Here is a 22,316-nt window from a genome sequence, read left to right as displayed (position 1 = left end):
ATCTGAATGCAGTGGGTCTCCCGCAGAAGGTGATAAACACTATTCAGAGTGCGAGAGCTTCCTCCACTAGGTCTCTTTATGACTGTAAGTGGAGGGTGTTTGAGGACTGGTGCCTTCAAAAAGGGCACACCTCTTTTCAATGCCCTGTGGGAGTGATTTTATCATTTCTACAGGACCTAATTGATAAACACAGAGCTTTCTCCACGATCAAAGTCTACCTGGCTGCTATTGCTGCATGCCATGTGGGCTTTGAGGGTAAGACGGCCGGCCAGCATCCTCTGGTCTGCCGTTTTATGAAGGGAGCTCGCAGGCTCCTTCCTGTTTCCAGGTCACTGGTGCCCTTATGGGACTTGTTAGTGGTTTTAGATGGGCTCACTCGAGCCCCATTTGAACCCCTGGAAGAAGCTGACATGAAGCTCCTGTCACTAGGGGTTTCACAACTACCAATATTTACTAGTCGACACGTTTTTCAAAATAGCAGTCGACTACACTCTAAGAAAAATCCGTAAAATGATGGCCAATGTGGTGTAAAATTTTACTGTTTAAGTACTGTAATCGACTTTTACATTACTTTTGCCGTTGAAAACAGCGTTGCCAGGTCTGCTTATTATAAGTTTCCCCCAAGATTTTATTTGAAAATAGCAGGTCTACAAGCTCACAACGCGTCGCGTCGCGGCACGTTGTGATCTGCTATTTTCTAATAGTTGCTGTATAGGTTTAAAGTGCTCATGTGGCCCACTTCACTTCTTTTGGGCTTATTTTCTCTAGACCTTGTGGCTTGTTTGTGTCCCTCACAGAATCTGGCAACACTGGTTGCGCATTGCATTGTGGGTGCTTTTGCACGGTAAAAAATATCTGTGGCCGCCATTACAGGAATCCCGCACTGAAAGTGAACCTGAAAGTCTGCTCGGTAGGTTGGTTCATTGTGTTTAATTTGGGAATGGAACCTCATTTCTTAATCAAAAAGGACATTTATGGTAAACATAACATTTGTGTTAATGTTAAATATTTGTTTTATTACGTGTACGTCTGGCAGGTAACTCTCTTCTAACTGGCCCCAGTTAGAATATAGTCCTTAAGCAGTATCCCCCCGTGCAAAAGTTGGCCAGTTCATTGAATTGATAGGTAAAGTTTGTATTTATGGTTAGTTTATTTTCGCAGGTTTGTGTGTTGTTGTTTTATTAGTATCTTTCCAACCTGGCTAACGTTAGCTTCCATTGGCACAGTGTTTTCCCCCCAAACACCGCGGTCAATACAGCTATAATAATATCATATCGACTAATATATATTCGATAGGCTTTGTTGACATTTGAAGGTGTGTGTGTTATGTTGTGGTTACATTTGGATTAAAAGTAGTATTGTAAAAGGCAGCGGGCTAATGTTAGCTTCCATTGGCACAATGTTTTCCCCCCAAACACTGCGGTCAATACAGCTATAATAGTATCATATCGACTAATATATATTCGATAGGCTTCGTTGACATTTGAAGGTGTGTGTGTTATGTTGTGGTTACATTTGGATTAAAAGTAGTATTGCAAAAGGCCGCGGGCTAACGTTAGCTTCCCGTTAGCTTCCATTGGTACAGTGTTTTCCCCCCAAACACTGCGGTCAATACAGCTATAATAGTATCATATCGACTAATATATATTCGATAGGCTTCGTTGACATTTGAAGGTGTGTGTGTGTTATGTTGTGGTTACATTTGGATTAAAAGTAGTATTGCAAAAGGCCGCGGGCTAACGTTAGCTTCCCGTTAGCTTCCATTGGTACAGTGTTTTCCGCCCAAACACTGCGGTCAATACAGCTATAATAGTATCATATCGACTAATATATATTCGATAGGCTTCGTTGACATTTGAAGGTGTGTGTGTTATGTTGTGGTTACATCTGGATTAAAAGTAGTATTGCAAAAGGACGCGGGCTAACGTTAGCTTCCCGTTAGCTTCCATTGGCACAGTGTTTTCCCCCCAAACACTGCGGTCAATACAGCTGCCAAAATCTGGACAAACTTAATGATTATTATCCACTTTCTTCTTACCAGAGAGGTGCGAGGTTGCTCATTCCTCTTAAACACATGCCAACATGGAGCTTGTGAAAGATGTGGTTAAGAAAGCCATACCATCGCTCAGTAGTGATAAGATGGATGCACTCATGGCTAGACTGGTGGAATTAGGAGTTCAATGTGAAGATGACCTGATCCTTGTGGATGCCCCGGACATTCAGGACACTCTGCCACTCATTCAGTGCAGAAGACTCGTTAAGGCTTTCCAAGGAGGTACGTTTTTTTATTTGTAACCCTAATCTGCACAGTACTGAGGGGTGGACAACACCGACAAAATCAAATATCACCATTATGTATTTATGACTATGTAATGTTAACAGTTGGGTAAGTTCAGTTCATTCTTTAAAATCAGGAAAACACAACAGGTATCACAATATGATACCCAAAATCCTATTCAATAATCTCATATGATATATCAATATATTGCCCAACCCTGTATACTGTCTGTACAAATTCACAGACCCTTAAGGGTCCATTTGTACCCCTGGTGGTCTCCAACGGACATTGAAAACCAGTGTATTAATTAATTAGTAGCATTGGTGATGTGGTTAATTTATGGGGTATGTCATCCATAGATTCACAAGCTGCACCACAGTTCAGAAGCCCTGGCCCTGGCCCTACATCTACACCTCTGCCACAGAGTGATGATCTGTCCCCAACACCACCTGAAGCACCACCTGCCCATACCCCATCTGCCCACTCCCCATCCTGTGAGCCATATTCCATACCATGGCACAAAATGCCCTCAAAGCTCATGGATGTGTTGGGTGAAAAGAAATGGGTAAAGTCGAAAGAAAGACTACAGATGGTTCGGATCATTGTTGATGATTACCTCCATAAACACCCTGGAAGACCTGGTAGATCCAAGCTGATGGAAATCGCCAAGAACATTGTAGGACAATATCCTCTGTCTTTCAAACAGACAGAGCCCTTTGGAAATATGCCGTTTGCAAAAGATGGTTGTGGTCCTCTCTTTACCCAGCTAGAAAACAGAGTTGAAAATATTAAGAGAACATCAACCCCAGGAAAGAGGCGAGCAGAGGGTGGAGAGGGTGAAGTTCAGCGGAAGAAAAAGTCAAGAAATTCCGATCGTTATGGATGTGTGGAGTGGGATGTTGCTGTAAAGGGAACTGAGAGTAGAGCAGAACTGCTGTCAAAACGAAATGAATTGAAAAGTGCCTTCAAAACCCATGATCCTCAGGTAGGGCTCCAACCATCCATTATGTTCTTGTGTATGTATGGATTACTTTTTGATTGAGTAATTGAGAGGCTAATATTTGAGTTTGATTTATTTTTGGTATATCAATTCAAATTGGTTTTGTATAACTAACAAAAAATAACTGATCTACAAGTTCACAATGGGACTCGTTGTGCGCTTGTATATCAGCTATTTTCACCCGAAATTGATTTATCTGTATTTATATTGATCATTTGTTTTATTATTGATTGAATTTATTAGTTTGATTAACTGTTGCCTCATATCTTTAGGAGTCATCTGTTTCGAAAACTGATGGCTGAAACATATCCCATCCAGCGTGAAACCATCAACGACGGAACCAATGTAAAGGTCCTAAAGGAAGAGTGGCCATTTCTTTTTGAAGCTGCTCACCTGTTTGATCATGCATCTAGACTCCTTGGCTTTTCGTTACAAAACAAGCTGGCACAGGAGCTTTCCAAAAAAGAACCGGGCATCAACAACTTCCTTGACACCAAAGGGATGAAGATGGGTGAAGGTCCAGTACAGCTGATCTGTGGCATTGTGAGATACTTCAAGGAAAACCCTGATCACCTTTTCTGCAAAAATGAGGTACATTTTATGGATTTTAAACCCCACTTTGCGCTGCTGATAATATCGAAATTGGTAAACCATCTCTCCTGGAAACGAAGATAAAAGGAAATCAGTAAAATCCTTGATTTATTTTCCCGACCAGGAGAAAATCCCTCATATAATTATACACTTCCATCCCGGCAGAGCTCCTCTGTCTTGGAGGACCAAATGCTGTCCCCTAATAGAACAAGGTCTTGTAAGGACAGACTTTCCCCCCCTGACCGAAAAGGATTCTGATCCTAACATTAATCGATTATGTTTGTGTAAACAATATTTTTTTATAACTACTATTAACATTATTGTCTATGGTTGCCTCTGATACAGACGCTGGCAGATGGTCTATTTGCCTGCCTGACTGTGTGTTTGCGTACATTGGAAACATAAAATCAACACATTCATATGTGTATCTTTGTTGTTTTATTTTTCGAAAACAGTACTCCGCAGATGCTGAACTCAGCCTCCCCTGTACCCCATGCATCCTAATCAGAGGTTTGTAGTTGAATCATTTTTGCATCCCAGCAAGCTTGGAGATATGTTCTCCATTTGTTCTTAGGTTTACTGATGAGACGATTTGTTGTGATGAAAAGGTATAGAGTTGGTTGATTTTGTTTTGTAAATGGTGCTCAGAACTATGTTGATTAGGGCCAAAATCTTTAAATTTAAGTACACTTGTATGTAAAGTCTGACAAACTAAATGCAGAATACCTTTTCAAAGTATTTGTTGCTTGTTCTTACCATAACCTGTGTTTGGGCTGAGTATGGAAGATTTGGCACGTGTGTACGTTATTATTTTTTTTAATTACTAATACATATTGTTTTTGTGATCTATGTTTAAGGTGACCATCTATTCCAGATTGCTGTTGATCAGGAAGTTGTGAATGACCACATCACCTCCCCCATTGTGGCCCTGAGCTATGCTTTCTGCTTGTTTTATGTCTGCAACATTGAATATCCAAAGGAGATGTCTCTTACCCTGGAATTCATGCAAAGGTAAGCAGCTCATTGTTTTGAAATGTATAAGCTGGGGTATTCAAATTCTGAGACTGAGGGCTTCCCACCAGACAAAGCATGTAAAAAGGTATCCACTCATCGTCCCTTAGATTACTAGCATAGTTGTGCTCAATTCCAGGATGCTTATGGGATCATGATTATTAAATAGAATATATATTATATGTTTTGATCCCATTGACACTCTACAATCGAGCCAAGATATTCATTGCTCTTTGACAGGGGTCTTCAATGTTGTTCAGTCCAAGGACCCCTTAGCTGAGAGAGATGAACCAGGGACCCAAATACTGCCTAAAATTGTATTGCAGATTCAACTTTTTCATAGAGTTCATAGACCTGTTTGACAGCACTATCACCAGTGTTGTGTAAAGTTTGTTTGCTTACACATGATCTTTTCTATTGTTTGTTTCATGTTAATGTGTATTATCAAACATATAATCACTTAAACCCTCAATACTTAATAAATGTTCCTATAACACAGGCAGCACATTTTGCAGCTTCCTGTTGAAGGCCCATGCTCTTTCATATAACTTCAGACTACACCAAGTACATAGAAAAGGTCTGTCCTAAGGCATTTGACATTTATTAGGCTCTGACACTGGGTGATTGGGAAAACATGTACAATATTCCTAACAACTATCTCTGAGCTATCTCTTTAACCAAAGACACACATTTAGGCTATTCTATGTGAGCTGCTTTTGTGACTAATATAACAAAATCCATACCAGGATTCATGCCCCAATGTTAATACTTGTTGTGTAACGTGTACATTTGCACCGAGTGTCACAGTTACCACTCCACTCAACGTTTGACGCCTGTGCTCTTGTTGCAGATGAGCTTAGTGGTTGTGTCACACTTAAGATTGACTGAAATCTGACAAGTAGACTGCGATATTGAAAGTAGCAAATTTAGATGCAGTTTTAATGCAGTGGTTGTATGTGTGAAATCAAAATTGAGCAACTATGTTATCTATTTTGTGACTAAAATGTATATAGACTGTGTACAATCATAATCGATGCAAATAAATCAACCCTCTTTACCTTGGTTGCCTGTAAAGCTGCTGCAATGAAATCTGGACCTCCGTCTTTGTGCACTGGATCACAACTCGCCTATCGTGATTATGTGAATTGGTCTGCATTATGAGAATACAAACAAACATGATCCACCTATAGTATGTAGCCAATAACCAAAACCATTGTGGATTTAGTAACTCCTCCTGTCAAATGTTCACCTGTGCATTTAACAAACTATAACACCGCACACTGTCACCTCTAAATTGTATATGTATGTTTAACAAACACACAACTCCACGATAAATGTAGCAAATACCAAGACATTTTACATATAAAATATAGAGGCTGCTACAGTAGGCTGCTGTAGGCTATGTCACAGTGGTGATTATGACAGGAAAAGTCACTAAATACACTATATAGCCTAGTTTGTCAGCACAAAATAATAGTTTTGTTAATTCATATTGTAAAGGTGCATAATGTTTGTATTCTCAAATGCAAACCTATTACCACCACCGAGGAGTGGTGATCCAGAACGGGTTCAGAGGGACCAGAAAGAGGTCCCACTGTCATTGAAACAATCTTCCCGGACAGCACTGTTTACAACAGACTCGCCGGCCATTTTTGACGGCTCATGTAAATTATATATTTTTTTGTCACAAAATAGACCATTACTCATTGTTCATTAATTTTAGACATACATTTCAGATTAAAAGTTTGTTATCAATCGTCACAACTTCTTTCAGCACTCGTGACTACTAGCGACTACTACTAGCTGTGCTACTCATGCACTGAGTTAACGGTGCCCTGAGATCGTTCATTGCACGTACAGTATATCCACACAAGTCACAGGTGCACGGGTTATGCTGAGATTTCCAGTATAGTATGTTGGTGATGAGCAGACTTTAACAGCACGTTGTCTGAGTTGCTCAGCTTACAGGAGCAAAGTGTTATTGTAGTAGTAGTATTTTGCAACATTAGCTGTAGATGGAAACACACACACGGGCATGGTGGAGAAAACAAATGTATGCTATTTTAGACGGCTCCACTCCTGTAGAGCCACACTACAAGTAGTATCTCAGCTTTGTCTGCATGTTACTCTTTAGTTCAGTTTCATTCATTTAGTTGCATGTGCAGCTAAACATATTTCTGTTTCCTTAGAGTTTTCTTTGGAATGAATCCTGACCGAGGGTCCAAGGCTGAGATGAAGGGGAAGAAACAGCATCACATTCCTCCAAAACTGTCGAAGCTCGTGACTGAGCTGAAGGAATTTGACTGGCACATGTGAGCTTTCCTCAAAGCTCAAAACCGAACTTTTTGGACTGGACTTTTGGACTAAACATACCAACACACACACACTTAAAAAAAAAAAAAGTTTACTTTTTTTTAATTTGTCACTGCATGTTCTCCTACAGGTTGGGGCAGCGCCTGTCAGCGGGGAATGTTGAGTGGGAGGTGTAGGACGGAGTTGCTACATCCTCTTGGAGGGGGCTCCTCCTTCCTCACTGACAGGTGAGCCAGTAGGGTGCAACAGCAGTGGCAAACATTGGGAGGAATTTATAACTACTAATTTGATCTTGAGGCGCACATGTACACACAGCCCGACCTCTAACATCATGGTGTTAAGAAAAAGGTTATTGTTGCTGTTATTTTACATACTTGAATGTATGTTCATGTTAGGGTTTTACAATTGTATGGAAATGTCTTAAAAAAAAAACATTTGTATGGCACTCAGGTAGCGAGGGGTAAAATTATTGCCCACCACCACAGATTCTTTGGGTTCAAATCCCCCATGTTCGGGGGGAGGGAAGTTGGGAGGGTGATATTTGTCACTGCATGTTCTCCTACAGGTTGGGGCAGTGCCTGTCAGCGGGGAATGTTGAGTGGGAGGTGTAGGACGGAGTCGCTACATCCTCCTGGAGGGGGCTCCTCCTTCCTCACTGACAGGTGAGCCAGTAGGGTGCAACAGCAGTGGGAGAAAAGTTCAGTTTTTTCATTTCATCATTAAATGCACTTTATACATTAGCAAAAAGGAAATAAATGCACTTGTATGGAAAAAATGGTATACATTTTGTTCAATTTCTATATATTGTGCTTTATTCAGTTTGCTTGAAAGTGTAATGATTGTTATTTATTTAGTATTAGGATATATATATATTTTTTATCCCAAGATTTAAAAAAAAAGATATTGGGATTAACGGAAGTGTCTGTAAATAGTACATACTAAGGACTGTTAAAATACGGAATTGTCCGTATTAGGATTAACAGAAGTGTCCGTAAATATTACGGACAAAGTCTTGTTAATCTACAGAAATATCCGTTATAAGGTTGACAGAAGTGTCCGTATATGGTACAGACAAAGTCTTGTTAATCTACAGAAATATCCGTTAAAGGGTTGACGGAAGTGTCTGTAGAATAACGGACAATGTCCTGGCAGCAAATTACCAGCACTTTGTCCGTTTTTCAACGGATTTTTTTTTTACAGTGTAGTCGACTAGTCGTTACGTCATAATAAAGACACACAAAGAGAGGTTTACAACTGTATTTTCTATTGGAACTCATACAGTAACATTAAACACTGCATTTTAATTTGTGTTACATGGCTGAGTAAATAACAAACAGTAACTGGACTCACCAAAATCAACAGCAAAAAACTCTTGTTTACATACATGCCACGTAAATCCAGTGCGCAACAGCGCATTGCGCAACACTTTATTCGCTGTCCTCCACGATAACGTCCACCTTTCCATATTTTTGGTTTGAACACCAACGCATCGACATGTGAGGGAAGGAGGCTTGACCGCTTTCGGGTGACAGTATTGCCTGGCAGGGAAAAAACCCTCTCACTCGGGGTGCTTGTGGCTGGAATAGCCAAGTAGCTCCTCGAAAGCGGGGGAAGCGGTGCACGTTTTCTGCCCACCACTCCAGTGGATTATCCATTGTGGGGATATGCGGTGTCCGCTGGCAGTAATCCCGTAGCTCATCATCCGCATCACTGTTGACCCGTGTTTTCTTGCTGTTCGTTTGCCTCTGTTCAGTGCTGACGCCGGTCCGTTGCTCACTGGTGCTAGCATTACTGCTAGTGCTAGCTGTCGGCAGCGGGTTTTTCATCTTCAGATGGTTGCGCATAGCAGATGCATTTGTATTGTACTTCAGTACAGCTGTACACAACTGACACTTCAGTGTGGAGTTGGTTACATCTTCGTTGAAGTACTGCCATACATAAGAATGTCGGACGTGTTTTGTAGCATTTTGCAGCACCTCGTTTACCTCCATTTTTTTCACGACTAGTTGACTAGGGCCTACAGCGCCGACTAGTGGTAAAGGTAGTCGACTGGTCGACTAGTCGATTAGTTGGTGAAACACCTACCTGTCACTCAAGACAGTGCTGTTACTGGCCCTGGCATCCGCCAAGCGAGTCAGTGACATTCATGCGCTATCTGTACATCCTTCATGCACTCAGTTCGCCCGAGGGTTAACGAGAGTGTTGCTGAAGCCCAACCCTCCCTTTATACCTAAGGTGGTTGGTTCATGTACCCCCATTGACATTGAGGCATTTCCTCCGCCGCTGTGTCCCTCCGGGGAACAGCAGCCAAATTTGCTATGTCCAGTCCGTGCTTTACGCACTTATATGGACAGATCAAAAGAGTTTCGTCATAATGACCAACTCTTTGTGTCCTGGGCTAACCCTCAGAAGGGCAAGCCTGTTACTAAGCAACGGCTCTCTCACTGGATTGTGAAGGCAATTGCTTTGGCTTACACGAGTCAGGGTCTGCAGGCACCTTCGGTTTTGCGTGCTCATTCGACTCGTGGTCTGGCTACATCCTGGGCTTTGTTCAAGGGTGTTTCCATCCAAGACATTTGGGCAGCAGCGAGCTGGTCCTCGCCGCTCACTTTTGTCCGCTTTTACAGATTAGACGTCTCTGCTCCCAGTGTGGCCCATGCAGTGCTGGGCCCCCTGCTGAGTTAGAGCTCTAACTGTTCTGGTTGGGTTTGGTGATTTTCGAGATAAGCTCGTCTGGCAATACGGGAGCTACAATATCCCATAGTGAGACATCGAACGGAGTGTTACGAATGAGAACTATAGGTTACTTACGTAACCCCAGTTCTCAGAGTAACATGAAGTGAGATGTCTCACCAGACGGCCCTCCTTGCTATGGTGAAGCGAGAAGAGGTGCTTATTTTGAATGATGCATGCGGCGTAGCGCAAGCTACTTATAGGGGGTAGATTCCCTGACGCTGACGTCAAGATCACCAGCCAATCAGGATTGGCGTAATGAGATTGATGCTTCTGTTTGCTCCTCGATGAGGCGCATCCCATAGTGAGACATCTCACTTCATGTTACTCTGAGAACTGGGGTTACGTAAGTAACCTATAGTTTTAACAGTCACCATTCACTTTGACAGTGAGAGGGAGGGGCATGATCGGGTTTTGTCCCACATGGCTCAATAGGCACACACTTAGAAACTAATTAGAAGAACACAGACTAAAACAGCAATGTACAGACGAATCAGATGATTAAACATGATCTTAAAATATATTTTATATTTTTTTGTAATCATTATTTGTAATACTTTCGGGTGACACTAGGTGGGGCTGTCGCCACTGCATGTCTATGAAGCTATTTCAGGGTCATAAGTTTTGATCATTCAAAAAAATACAATTTATTTGAAAGTTCAACTTTTTATCCTGAACTTTGAAAAATACAATGATGTAATCAAAATTAAAAAAGCATTTGTAATCCATTTTCAGGTTGAATATTATTTTTGATTCAGTTCAGCAATCTTTTTGAATAATATATTTATTTTCAGATTTCACTTTTATACATATTTTGATATTTGAATCCTTCTTTTTTTCAGCACAGATTTTTCGTTTTCAGATTCAAAACAATTATTTTTTCACTTTCAAATCTTGTTTTATCAGGCTTCACATTGCTTTTCACCTTCAGATCGTTTTTCACTTTCAGATGTTTTTTTTTCGCTTTCAAACTTTTGGATCTAATATTGCTTGGGGGGGCGGGGCTTACCAAAGAGTAGTTTGGCATCCTGAGTGACAGGCCTCCCTCTGTCAGTTTATTGCTCTTATACCTTGATTGTTGCCAACTACGATGCTCAACAGCTCGCTTAACGGAACTTTGATGCTGGTATCAGTTTTGTTTACCACCAATCACGGGAGTATTGTGTATAGAAAGTGTGTAGTTGTATTTATTGCGCTACCTAACATCCATGAAGGCATCATGACAGAGGGAGGGCTGTCACTCAGGGTGCCAAACTACTCTTTGCTAAGCCCCGCCCCCTGAAGCAATATCAGGGTCAAATGTCTGAAAGCGAAAAAAAAAGATCTGAAAGCGAAAAAAAAAGATCTGAAAGTGAAAAACGATCTGAAGGCGAAAAAAAGATTGAAACCTGAAAAAAAGATTTGAAACTGAAAAAATAATTGTTTTGAATCTGAAAACGTAAAATCGGAAACGTAAAAAAAACAAGTATTCAAATATCAAAAAATGTATAAAAGTGAAATATGAAAATAAATGTTTTACTAAAAAAAATTGCTGAACTGAATCAAAAATAATATTCAACCTGAACAATTATTTCGAATACTTTTTGTGTTTTGAATGCAACATGTATTTTTCAAAGTTCAGGATGAAAACTTGGACTTTCAAATAAATTGTATTTTTTTGAATGATCAAAACTTATGACCCTGAAATAGCTCCATACATGTCCGACTAAGTAGAATCATAATGAAAAATACGCCGTTAAAATGTGCCTGTATAAAACGGCTTATGCCACAATAGGATAGCTATTGCTAAACCGAAGCTAAACTGACTATGTTTAGCTTCGGTTGCTATGCTACCATCACCCATTTTATACCAGAGAAACTTTCATAACAGCGTTGTGATGCCAAACAGCGTCAATTCAGACTGACACACATTCACTTAAGGGGGGGGATATGTATCAGCTGCTTGTGTGACAGTCAGACAGTGTATACGTTACAGTGGACGCTGCCGTGAGTTAACAGGAGAATAAACTCCGGTGGACGAGCAGCACTGCGGTCGGTAAATGCCGCTGAAACACATTAATAAACAATGAACCAGGGCACTCTGGAGAAAAGTATAAGGTTGGAGAAGTCGATATTTAATTTAATCTGGCTTCGTATGATTAAAAGCAACACGATAGTCGACCTGACGCAGTCCCCTGTTGTTGTTGTTGTTGTTGTTGTTGTTGTTGTTGTTGTTGTAGTGAGCGCCGTTGGGGAGCAAATCAGTGACGTAAACGGTGACATCATGACGCAGCAGCGGCAGCACCAGTCGGGCTCTGGGCGGTGTGAACAAAACGGAAGCAGAAAAGGGAAACCGGAGCTGAACCAGAAAAGCTCTAGCACGGAGCTAGAACGGGAAAAGCGCTGGTGGGAAAGCCGTATTAATGTACGCATTCAAACACTTTTCTTTTTTTACCAGCTTTATTCACCTTGCAGGTGCAATTATGTTGCTTTTATCCTGGATAAAGTGTTTAAGTCATGGATGTTTAAAGTTTAACGTCGTATTTGTCTAATATTATAGTTCACTTTTCATTTAGGAAGTATGACGCTGCGCTGTCAGTACGCTTCTTTGTGATTGGTCAAATGTTGCTAACCCCGCCCCTTTCATGTGAACGCGCACTCAGCCGGACAGAGAAACCCTGGCTTGAGTTACCGGGTTGATAACCAGCGTCGTAGGATCGTTTAGCGAGAGCGCGTTTGTTTTGGATTAGGTAAACCGGGTAACTCAAACGTATACTGGATTCGTAGTACAGGCCTCAGGTGCAATCTAAATGTAACTGCTTTGAAAACAGTGCAGAGTGAATTATGTGGGGATCCAAACCCATGTAACATATATGGTTGCCACTTCTCCACATCCACTGCATGTCACACGTAAACAAACTAATCCTTCCCTCAATTTACATCACTGACGCAATTGACCAGGTTTGGAAAGCCTGCAGCATTCTCCCCAGAGGAGCTAAACATGTCACGGCTCTGATAAGCACATTTACCTGCCTGACACTCACCTCTCTGGATTTCCACTCTCCCCCTGCACCTCTAAGTAGGCAGATTAGGTGGTCCGTTAAAGCCGCAGGAAGGCACTTATTTAGAAATATATGAAAGGGCAAAGTGAGCCAGGCTAATGACCGATGCAGTGTCAACGGACCCACTCTGGGGTCTTTTATCATTCTGTAGAGAGGGGCTCGTCCTCTGAGTAACCCTTGTTATATCCGAGCTAATGTTGGGGATGAGGATGTTCATGTGATAAAGCACCATCACGCTCTTTCATTATACAAAAAGAGAAACAGACTCAGTGGAATTGTGCCCAACCTATAAGATAAATGCAGTGGATAGAGAATAAGTCCTATTTTAGTGAGTGTTACACATGCTGCTGTGTGCACAGTATGTCTCAGAGGGGAGATGGGTTCACTCTTTGACCATGGGATGGCAGTCTTGGTATTCTGAAGAGCTGTGCTGCTGTTCTGCTTCATTAGTGCTCTCACTGTGCTTTCTGCTCTAGGCTTCGTTGAAAGGTGAATATTGACTGACCGAATGGCACAAAATCGATGTTTACCAGCCCGCATAAAATAATAACTTCATAAATAATGTGTGTTATGTGTCTTTAGGTTAATATATGAATTAAAACAAGGTTCTACATCATTAGTAATAACATAACTTTATCTCAGTTTTTTTTAAATTATCTTCAAAAATGTAGCTTGGACATAGTAATCAAATAGATAGTGAAGCAGAATCTCGACGTATAGTGCTTAGTGTGTTTGACATTATCATTTGTCAACTTTCCAACCAACCGCAACACCCATCTTTATCAATACACCGTGACACCATGTCAAAAACGACCATATTGTTATTGTTGGCATCATGTCAGTAACTTAACCTGTTCTACACCGCCCCCCCCCCCCCCCCGATACCAGGGGGAAAAACGTGTCATCTGCAGGAAACAGCGTCTGAGGGCATCTTAATATTCAATAAACTATGAATGTTTTATATCCATGTAACGGGAAGAAACTCAGCTAACTGATCATTTTTTTTTTTTTTTTTTTAAACCCACAAAGCTAACGTTCTGCCTCTGAATTATCCACGAGCGAAGAAATGCATTACTGCACAGAAACTCACTCATAACACAACCCAGTCTCATGGCATTTTGTGTTCACCAACACGATTTTTAATCTATTGATTCGTGTTCACCAACACGATTTTCCCCTTTTTTTTTCCTGTTGCACAGCACGATTTTAAAAGCAATGTATTTCTACTGGTAATGTGTTTCGTGCCTGCAGCACGTCTTTTTCTCCGGTCGGGTCGTGGAAGACCGGAAGCTGTGTGGTTCATAAAAACATGTTCTTACTCAATATCAAGCCACAATTATTGCTTTTATTTTAAATCGTATAATTTCGGACTTTTGTTGCCGTCTGTGAGGAAAATAAATGGGGCTCAGAGCCTCAGAACACTGAAATCTGTATTTTTAAATCTTTTTTTCCTTCTAATTTGTTATTCTTTTCAAAATAACACACTATTATTTACTCACCAATAACACACAATTATCCTTGCTTTTATTTATTGGTTTAATTCCATAATCTCTGGCTTTTTTGGCATCCGTCAGGAACTGAATTTCAAAATAAAAATAACCGGAAACAGACGTAGGCATTTCGAGCGCTTACCCAAGATCCTCAGCTATGGTTTAAGCTCGCTGATTGGATGTTTTAGCCGCAATGCATGCTGGGAATTGGTGTTTATATGATATGAAATCCGGAAAACATTTGAAAAGAATAAAATAATACTTAATTCCGAGTGTTCTTGCTTTTTTCTTTGAAAGTCATCACATAACGGCATTGTAATACACGGTTCGGCTGCATTACATATTACTGATCTGCCGTAGTTCTTTATTTATAGAGCCCTGAAGAGAAGACCTTTGGAAAAACTGGAAGAAATGCCGCCGAAACTGAATACTTGACGTGGATCATAAATATATCAACAATTAAACAACATCTTCAATTTCTCTTCACACAATACGTCTCCTCGCAGTATCAACACTAATTCGGCTGACTTTTACATTTGATCTAATTCATAGATAGGTTATATTTACACCATAACGGTGCACAGCTGATATAAAAGGACTTGTAGTTTTTAAAGATATTACTGATTTTCTTTGAATATAAGAATGTAAATACTGAGTCTGAAATAGTATAGCAATATGCTGTAAAATTATGTGAAAGCATGAATAAAACTACAAATCTTCAGATGTTGTACATACATAAGTGTCCTACACTAATAATACAAAGTTATTAAGGCTGTGTGTACCTTGTGTGCACCGCCTAGTGGTTAAAGCACGTTATTGAATTATTGTTTTTATGTGTTATTTCATTAAAAAAATATTAAGAGTACATACTTTTATAGGGGGAAAGTAGAAGGTCTGTGATAGAAATATAGAATATGAAAAATCAAGAAGATACTATAAGTGATCTCTACAATAAAAAAGTTTAGTGCACAATGTACAAAGATATTAATAGGAGGAGGTACAAAACAGCAAAACAAATTAACCTTTATTTTAACATTAAATAATACTTTAGATTAAGGTCTTCTTTTAAATAAGAAAAAAGCTTTGGGGGTATCAAAAGATAAATATTAAGCCTGACAAATACTTAACGTCTAATATATTGCTTTCCTGCAATGTTAACTATGTTGAAGCACTTATTTTAACTGATATTATACATATGAATTCTACTCTTATGTATGTAGATAGTATAAGAAATGTGCAGAATATGACAGTTTAATGGTGGAGGTATACACATATTGATAGATGTCTTGTAATGCACTGTTAAGGAAGCTGTGACCCAAGATTTTCCTTCATTGCATAACTACACCGTAGTGTATAAATGTGGTGGAGTAAAAATACCAGGTTAACCTCTGAATTGTAGTGGAGTAGAATTACAAAGTAACAATGAGCTGTCATGTTGGAATATATTAATGCGCGGCATTAATATATACACATATGTATTATACATATACATATATACATATATATATATGGTGTTTTATTGTAGAAATCACTTATATCTTCTTGATTTTCTATATTTCTATCACAGACCTTCTACTTTCCCCCTATGAAAGTATGTACTCTTAATATTTTTTTAATCAAATAACACATAAAAACAATAATTCAATAATGTGCTTTAACCACTAGGCGGTGCCATTTTACAGCATATTGCTATACTATTTCAGACTCAGTATTTACATTCTTATATTCAAAGAAAATCAGTAATATCTTTAAAAACTACAAGTCCTTTTATATCAGCTGTGCACCGTTATGGTGTAAATATAACCTATCTACGAATTAGATCAAATGTAAAAGTCAGCCGAATTAGTGTTGATACTGAAAGGAGACGTATTGTGTGAAGAGAAATTGAAGATGTTGTTTAATTGTTGATATATTTATGATCCACGTTCTGACTTTTCTACATCCAACTCACAGGTTTATCATTACTTTTAGAACAAAGATTATTAATTTAACCCTTTTAGAAGGGAAGATATAGTCATTTGTTCTGGGAATGTCATTTTCGAGGCTGAGACCTGAAGAACAGGCTCAGTGCTTAACAGGTTAAGAACTGAACTGTATTGCTGCTGTTATCGCTGTCAGAAGAAGAAAGTAGACCTATTTGGGCTATCATGAAACAACAGCCCATATGTCTTCTACCTCTATTGTGGGGCCTTAATAGCAGAACAATCAGCCGCTTTGCGTTGCTGCACAAATGACTGTCAGTGGGAGAAAGAAAGAAAGACAGCTTTTTGAAACCTCTTACTTTTCCCTGACATTCTTGTTTTTAAGAAGAGTGAGTTGCTCCCTCAGCAAATCCTCAGTGCAGACAGACAGTGTCCTCATATGTTCTTGGGTGTGAGTCATATTGTGCCAAAGATCAACTCTGTTCGACAGTGTAGTAGAAAAGTAAGACTCACCACTCCATGTAATAAATGTAAGCCCCTTACATATTGAGCTTCTTGTTAAGATCTTTGTGATATTTGTTTTATATGATTCCACTCAATGAGGACAACAGGAACACAAAGCTTTGAAAATGTAAGAAAAATCTGCAGGGATAATTTATTTTATGGTTTAAGGGGGCCATTTTTGCTTTTTGGAGTTTTCCCTTTACTTTATTGTATTATGTATTGTAGGCTTTTGTGCATGTTAATGGTCTGCAAAGGCTAACATTCAAAAGTTCACGTCAGAGGGTGTTCATCACTACGTAACCATCACGCATCTATTGTCTAGCGCTCAAATACATTGTACGTGATAGGCTTAAGGGCTAGACATCTCTAAGCGGTTGACCAATCACAACAGAGCCTGCCAGCCAACAATCCGAGCGGACTCGGCTCTGGTTTCAGACAGAGGGTGAAAAGAGGTGCTGCAGCACAGACAGTATGAGAAAAATAAATACCTTTTTGAACATTAAAGCATGTAATGTCACAGTACAAATATGAAACCTGAAAATAACCATAGAATGCGAGTGGGACCAGGTTCCCCTCAACAAAAAACGGCCTGTTTGCAATCCTGGCTCCAAAATGGTAGAACAAGCTTCCCACCGATATCAGGACAGCGGAGAGTCTGCACATCTTCCGTCGAAAAGACCCAACTCTTAAGCTTGTACCTTGACCTTTAATACAATTAAAAATAAGTAGCACTTCAGAGTTTAATTTTGGCACCAGCACTCACAGTGCCCTTGCTGGTGGAAGGGAATATGGCAGCACTTTTCTTGTTCTTTGTTTGAATCCATATAGTTTATTGAACTTACTCTACATTGCTTTGGATAAAAGCGTCAGCTAAATGCAAAGTAATGTAACTAAGACTTCCTTAAAGAAACATCCATTCAACATGTCAGATACAATTTTATGCAACAATAAACAGCAAAAATAGTGCTATAATTACTGTTGCGTGTGATTTACAAAATAATTGTGGCGCGGCCTACCAGCCCTGTAATTTTGAAAATAATTACAAAGCTTGCCTCACATATTGAACTATAATGCACCTCCAGCATGGTTGATGTTAAATGTGTAAGTGAGTGTAATAACCTTAAAACTTATTTTAGCCGTTTACTTTTTCACTCAGTAATTCAAGCTAATTATGAAGTCGTCCATTTACTGCCATAATTGTGTGTTGTGTGGCTGTTTGCTGAGAAACAGTCTCTGGAGCACAGGATGTAATGCACTCAGGAACAGAGAATTAAAAAGGGCATGTGGTGCCACAAAACACGTGAGTACCACATGATAAAAAATAAAAAATGTGTGGGCTACAACTAAAACAAAGGTCAAGTTACATCATCATTATATAACAATATTCAAAATACACGTAATAAAAATGCTGCATAGCTTGAAAACTCTTTTGCTGTGTGCTTGCATTTTTATTTTTATTTTGAGGATTTCAAGGCTCTGGCTTGCCTTTTGAAAGATCTATAACAGTGAGAGTGCTTTATATGTTGAACAAAACACAAATCCCCTGCATTTAAATTCAATGTTTTTAATCTTTCATCTTGAGCTCCGGTCATCTCGCAATCTGCAGCCACGCTGCTTCAAACAGACTGCAGAGAAAACTAAATATTTGTTCTCTCAACCCTGTTTTTATGTTTTTATACTAATTATTCAGATTTTGTGTTAAAGCCAGAAAGGTATAGTGTATTTATGGATGCATATCCTCTTTAGTTAGCTCGATTAAATATTTGCTTGCACACAGTAAGGACTGCATTGAATCCAGTATAATGGAGATTAAAGAAGAAATGTGGTTGGAGAGGTCATTCAACAGACTGCAAGGAGAAAAATCAACAATTACAAAAAATATTAAAGATCTAATATCATTTTTAAATTCCAACAGAACAATTAAAAAAAGATGATAGGAGTCATACAAATAATTCTCAAGTATTGTATGAATTAATTTAGGAATTCAATTTGAAGATGTTGTAAATGGTAGGAAAATATAAGAACATACTTGATGAATATTTTTCTTATACTCAAGAGAATGTTCAGTTCTCTGAATAGTCGAGCAGAGCTCTAATTAGAATTTGAAAAAGTAATCAATTATACAAACAATCTTTGCAGCAAATAAAGTTTACGAAGATTAGAGATGTATGTTGGTCCCTTAACAACTCAAATAATATAAAGTTAATTAACAAGAGACCTTTTTAAAGCTTCAGATGGTGCTGTTGATCTTCACAGTTTGTTTACAAATGAAAATAAACATGTTTCTCCAATTTAATTTGTCGTCGACTGAAATGCCTAAGAAATCAGTGTGACTGATAAACGTCTGTGCTGTTGTGTACATTTAACTGGTTTGTTGAGGATTCTACACAGAATGCCAGTTTATGCAGTAACTACAAAGTCAAACAAAAGTTTACTCTATGGTCCTGTCACCCTGGCCAAGAAGAACCAGTTTCCATTTGTTGACGATTTTCATCAGACACTGTCCTTAAGCTTATTTGCTCTCATTTACAGCCCATGTCACAGACTGCAATAAGTCTGGGGTATTTTAGGTTTTAAATAGTTTTTTCTCTCGGCTTTGCCAAAGTGACAGTATCATCTATTAGGATGTACACAAGACACTGAGGGTGTTTCTCAATGTCGAGTAAAGCTGCTCCAGAGCCAATATTTCAAGCATACTACGTCATCGAGTGCCGCCAAAGGACTGTTCCAATGTCCAGTATACTTGGAATTCTACCGAGCCCGGCGTACTTCGTTCGGAGAAATTTCGAGGCTGCACATGTGTGGACTTCGCTGTCTTAAAATCCCCACAATGCTTTGCGCACGGACCAATTTCCCCAGATCTGTGGCGGAAAATGTAAGGAGGGGCCTCTCATATGACGCACACCTGCACAGCTGCACACTTGCTCGCCTGTTCCACTCTTCGTTTTCCAAATGCCAGGAAGTATTCTTGCCTCGCTTCTGAAGCAAGTGACTCGGAAGACATGTGCTACCAAGCAAGCGTATACTCGACATTGAGAAACACCCCACATGTGCATGCGCAGCCTCAACATTTCCCGCAACGAAGTACGCCGGCCTCGGTAGAATTCCAAGTATCCTGGAAATTGGAACAGTCCTCCTTTCGGCACTCGATGACGTAGTATCCTTGAAATAGTGGCTCTGGAGCAGCTTTACTCGACATTGAGAAACACCCACTATTCATCTTTTTTAACAGGAAGTCTACAAATAACACGAAGAGGAAACAGGAAGCAGGAGAGCCTTGGTGCAAACCAACTGTCAATATAATTATTGTGGATCCAAAATAAATGTCATGGTGTCATGGTATCAAGAACATTGACAGTTTAAGCGGCCGTGTGAAGAATAACATATGTTCTTTTTCCTCAATGAAGGTGACTTCTCAAACCACTTTAGTCCAAGTTAAGCAGCAAAGCCAATATATCATTTCAACTTAATTGTGATGCTCAAGGAGGACACTCCCAGTATTAACACTACAATATCCAAGTCCCAATTACGAGTCAAAATATATTCAGTCTATTCATTATCCAGGAATTAATTTTGTAAAGGGGCATTTAAGTATGCTAGCCCCATGCTTGAATCAGTTTTAAATTACCTAAAACTTTGGGATATTCTGGAACATCTGGCTGTACAAGTTATTTAACTGTTCCCTTAATGTTCATATTTTATGGCTCAAAAATGTGTTATTTGGTTTACTTTAAAATTGTTATGTGTTATTTTTTACATTTGCACCGTGGTAAAGTAATGCAGAATTGAAAATCGTGTTAAATGTTTGTGTATCATGCTGCTGGCAATGTTGGAACCAGTCAGTCCTACTCCTGTATAATTAGTTTTTTTTAAAAACAAATATTATACCCTTGAAGACCTTCTTCCAATACCAAAAAGTTCAAAGTAAAATAGAAACAAACTAGATGCTGATTAGCTCTAAAACTTAGAAGTAAAAACGTTTATACATTTTTAATCCATATATTGGCATACACATTTAATGGAATAACATAGCATGAAAAAACAAAAGTGTGAACAAATCTTCACAAAACCCCCAAACTTTTCCAACTTTCCAACAACATGCAATCTCAGTAGAACATTTCGAGCTGTGGTTAAACCAGATTAAACTAAAGGGGGCAATAATGATCTGATCTGATGACTCCTGGCAGTGTGCTCTCTTAACAATGTTAACACATAACTTACATCAAAGGTTGATGGATGGGTAGGTTGGAAAATAGCGATTAATTAGAGGCTATTTATTATAGGTAACAGCGGGATACAGAAGCACTTGTCATCATTTATCTGCATGAGGTCTACAGCAATAATTGCATCAGCAGCCTAAATTGTTATGTGAAGAGTGTGTGTGTGCACCGTTAAAGAAGAATGAGTTTAGTGGAGCACATGGGGAGGTAGGAGTGTATTAAATTCCTTACCACAGAAGGCCTACTTCTGATGTAGGCGTTATGTTGTTGATTTGTTTGACGGTTGTTAAGAAAAGGGCCACAGATCCTAGGCTACAAACCCCTGCGGAAACTTCAGGGACCATTTCTGCCACTGAGGTTGAACACAATCCTGTCCCATGAGAAACTATCCCAAAAAAATGGCTTAGCATCTTAAAATAGTGAAAAATGTTCTTAATATTTTGATGTATGGTTTCTATATATATTTGGACTTAATCTCTCAATATTTTTACCTGGTATCTCATCTCATTATTTTATCTTTCTATCTGAATTTTAAGACTTACAACCTAACCTTTTCAAACAGGTTCAGACCTGTCGTTTTCTTCACTCTTTTGAGATCGCTGCCACTGTCATTCTTTCTCACTGTTTTGACAGGTCATTCTTTAAACTCTTTTCGACAAATATGTCGTTTTTTACACTTTTTTGAGAAAGATGGCACCGTTATTGTATTTTTTTCACTTTTTTGACAGGTCTGGAACTGTTTTGTTAAAAAAAAAAATAGACGATTCAAGACCTGTATTTTTTCTTTCTTTTTGTGACAAGTCTGGACATGTTATTTGTTCACGTTTTTGGACAGGTCCAGACCTGTGTTTTTTTCACTGTTTTCACACTGATGGCATTGACTTTTTTTTCGATTATTTGGACAAGTCCTGTCACTCTTTTAAAATCATCCCTCTAGCTATCTTAGAAATGTCTTAAAAACGTTTTGAAGTTTGGGTTTTTTCTGAGACCTAAAATCTTAAGATACAGTGGAATTCCTGATATCCTATGCAACTAAAAGGACAGGGGAATCCATTGACACCAAGCATATCACAATAGCTGGGGAATGTGCTCATACTGATAGCTTTGTGGGGAATTCAGAAAACCTGACTGCACCTTCTTCCCACGATGGCGCAGCTTCTCCCTTATTGCTGTACTACAGACGCCTTAGGGATTATTCCTCTATTGCTATCTT

At 39.2% G+C, this 22,316-nt stretch overlaps 1 protein-coding gene across 1 annotated transcript; it reads left to right on the top strand.

Annotated features, from left to right (window-relative positions):
* Positions 1-515: 515 nt before the first annotated feature.
* Positions 516-7,673, top strand: LOC307030003 (uncharacterized protein). The gene is made up of 6 exons (XM_079666233.1): positions 516-2,275; positions 2,638-3,263; positions 3,551-3,869; positions 4,325-4,379; positions 4,727-4,880; positions 7,070-7,673. Exons 2-6 carry the CDS (start codon positions 3,253-3,255, stop codon positions 7,194-7,196), a joined length of 666 nt encoding a protein of 221 aa, XP_079522359.1. The 5' UTR covers positions 516-2,275; positions 2,638-3,252; the 3' UTR covers positions 7,197-7,673.
* The last annotated feature ends 14,643 nt before the right edge of the window (positions 7,674-22,316 follow it).

Source organism: Notothenia rossii (assembly GCF_949606895.1).
Source record: "Notothenia rossii genome assembly, chromosome: 2".
NCBI classification, from domain to species: Eukaryota; Metazoa; Chordata; class Actinopteri; order Perciformes; family Nototheniidae; genus Notothenia; species Notothenia rossii.
Note: the sequence above shows the minus strand (reverse complement) of the source record. Positions and strands in the feature narration are given on the sequence as shown.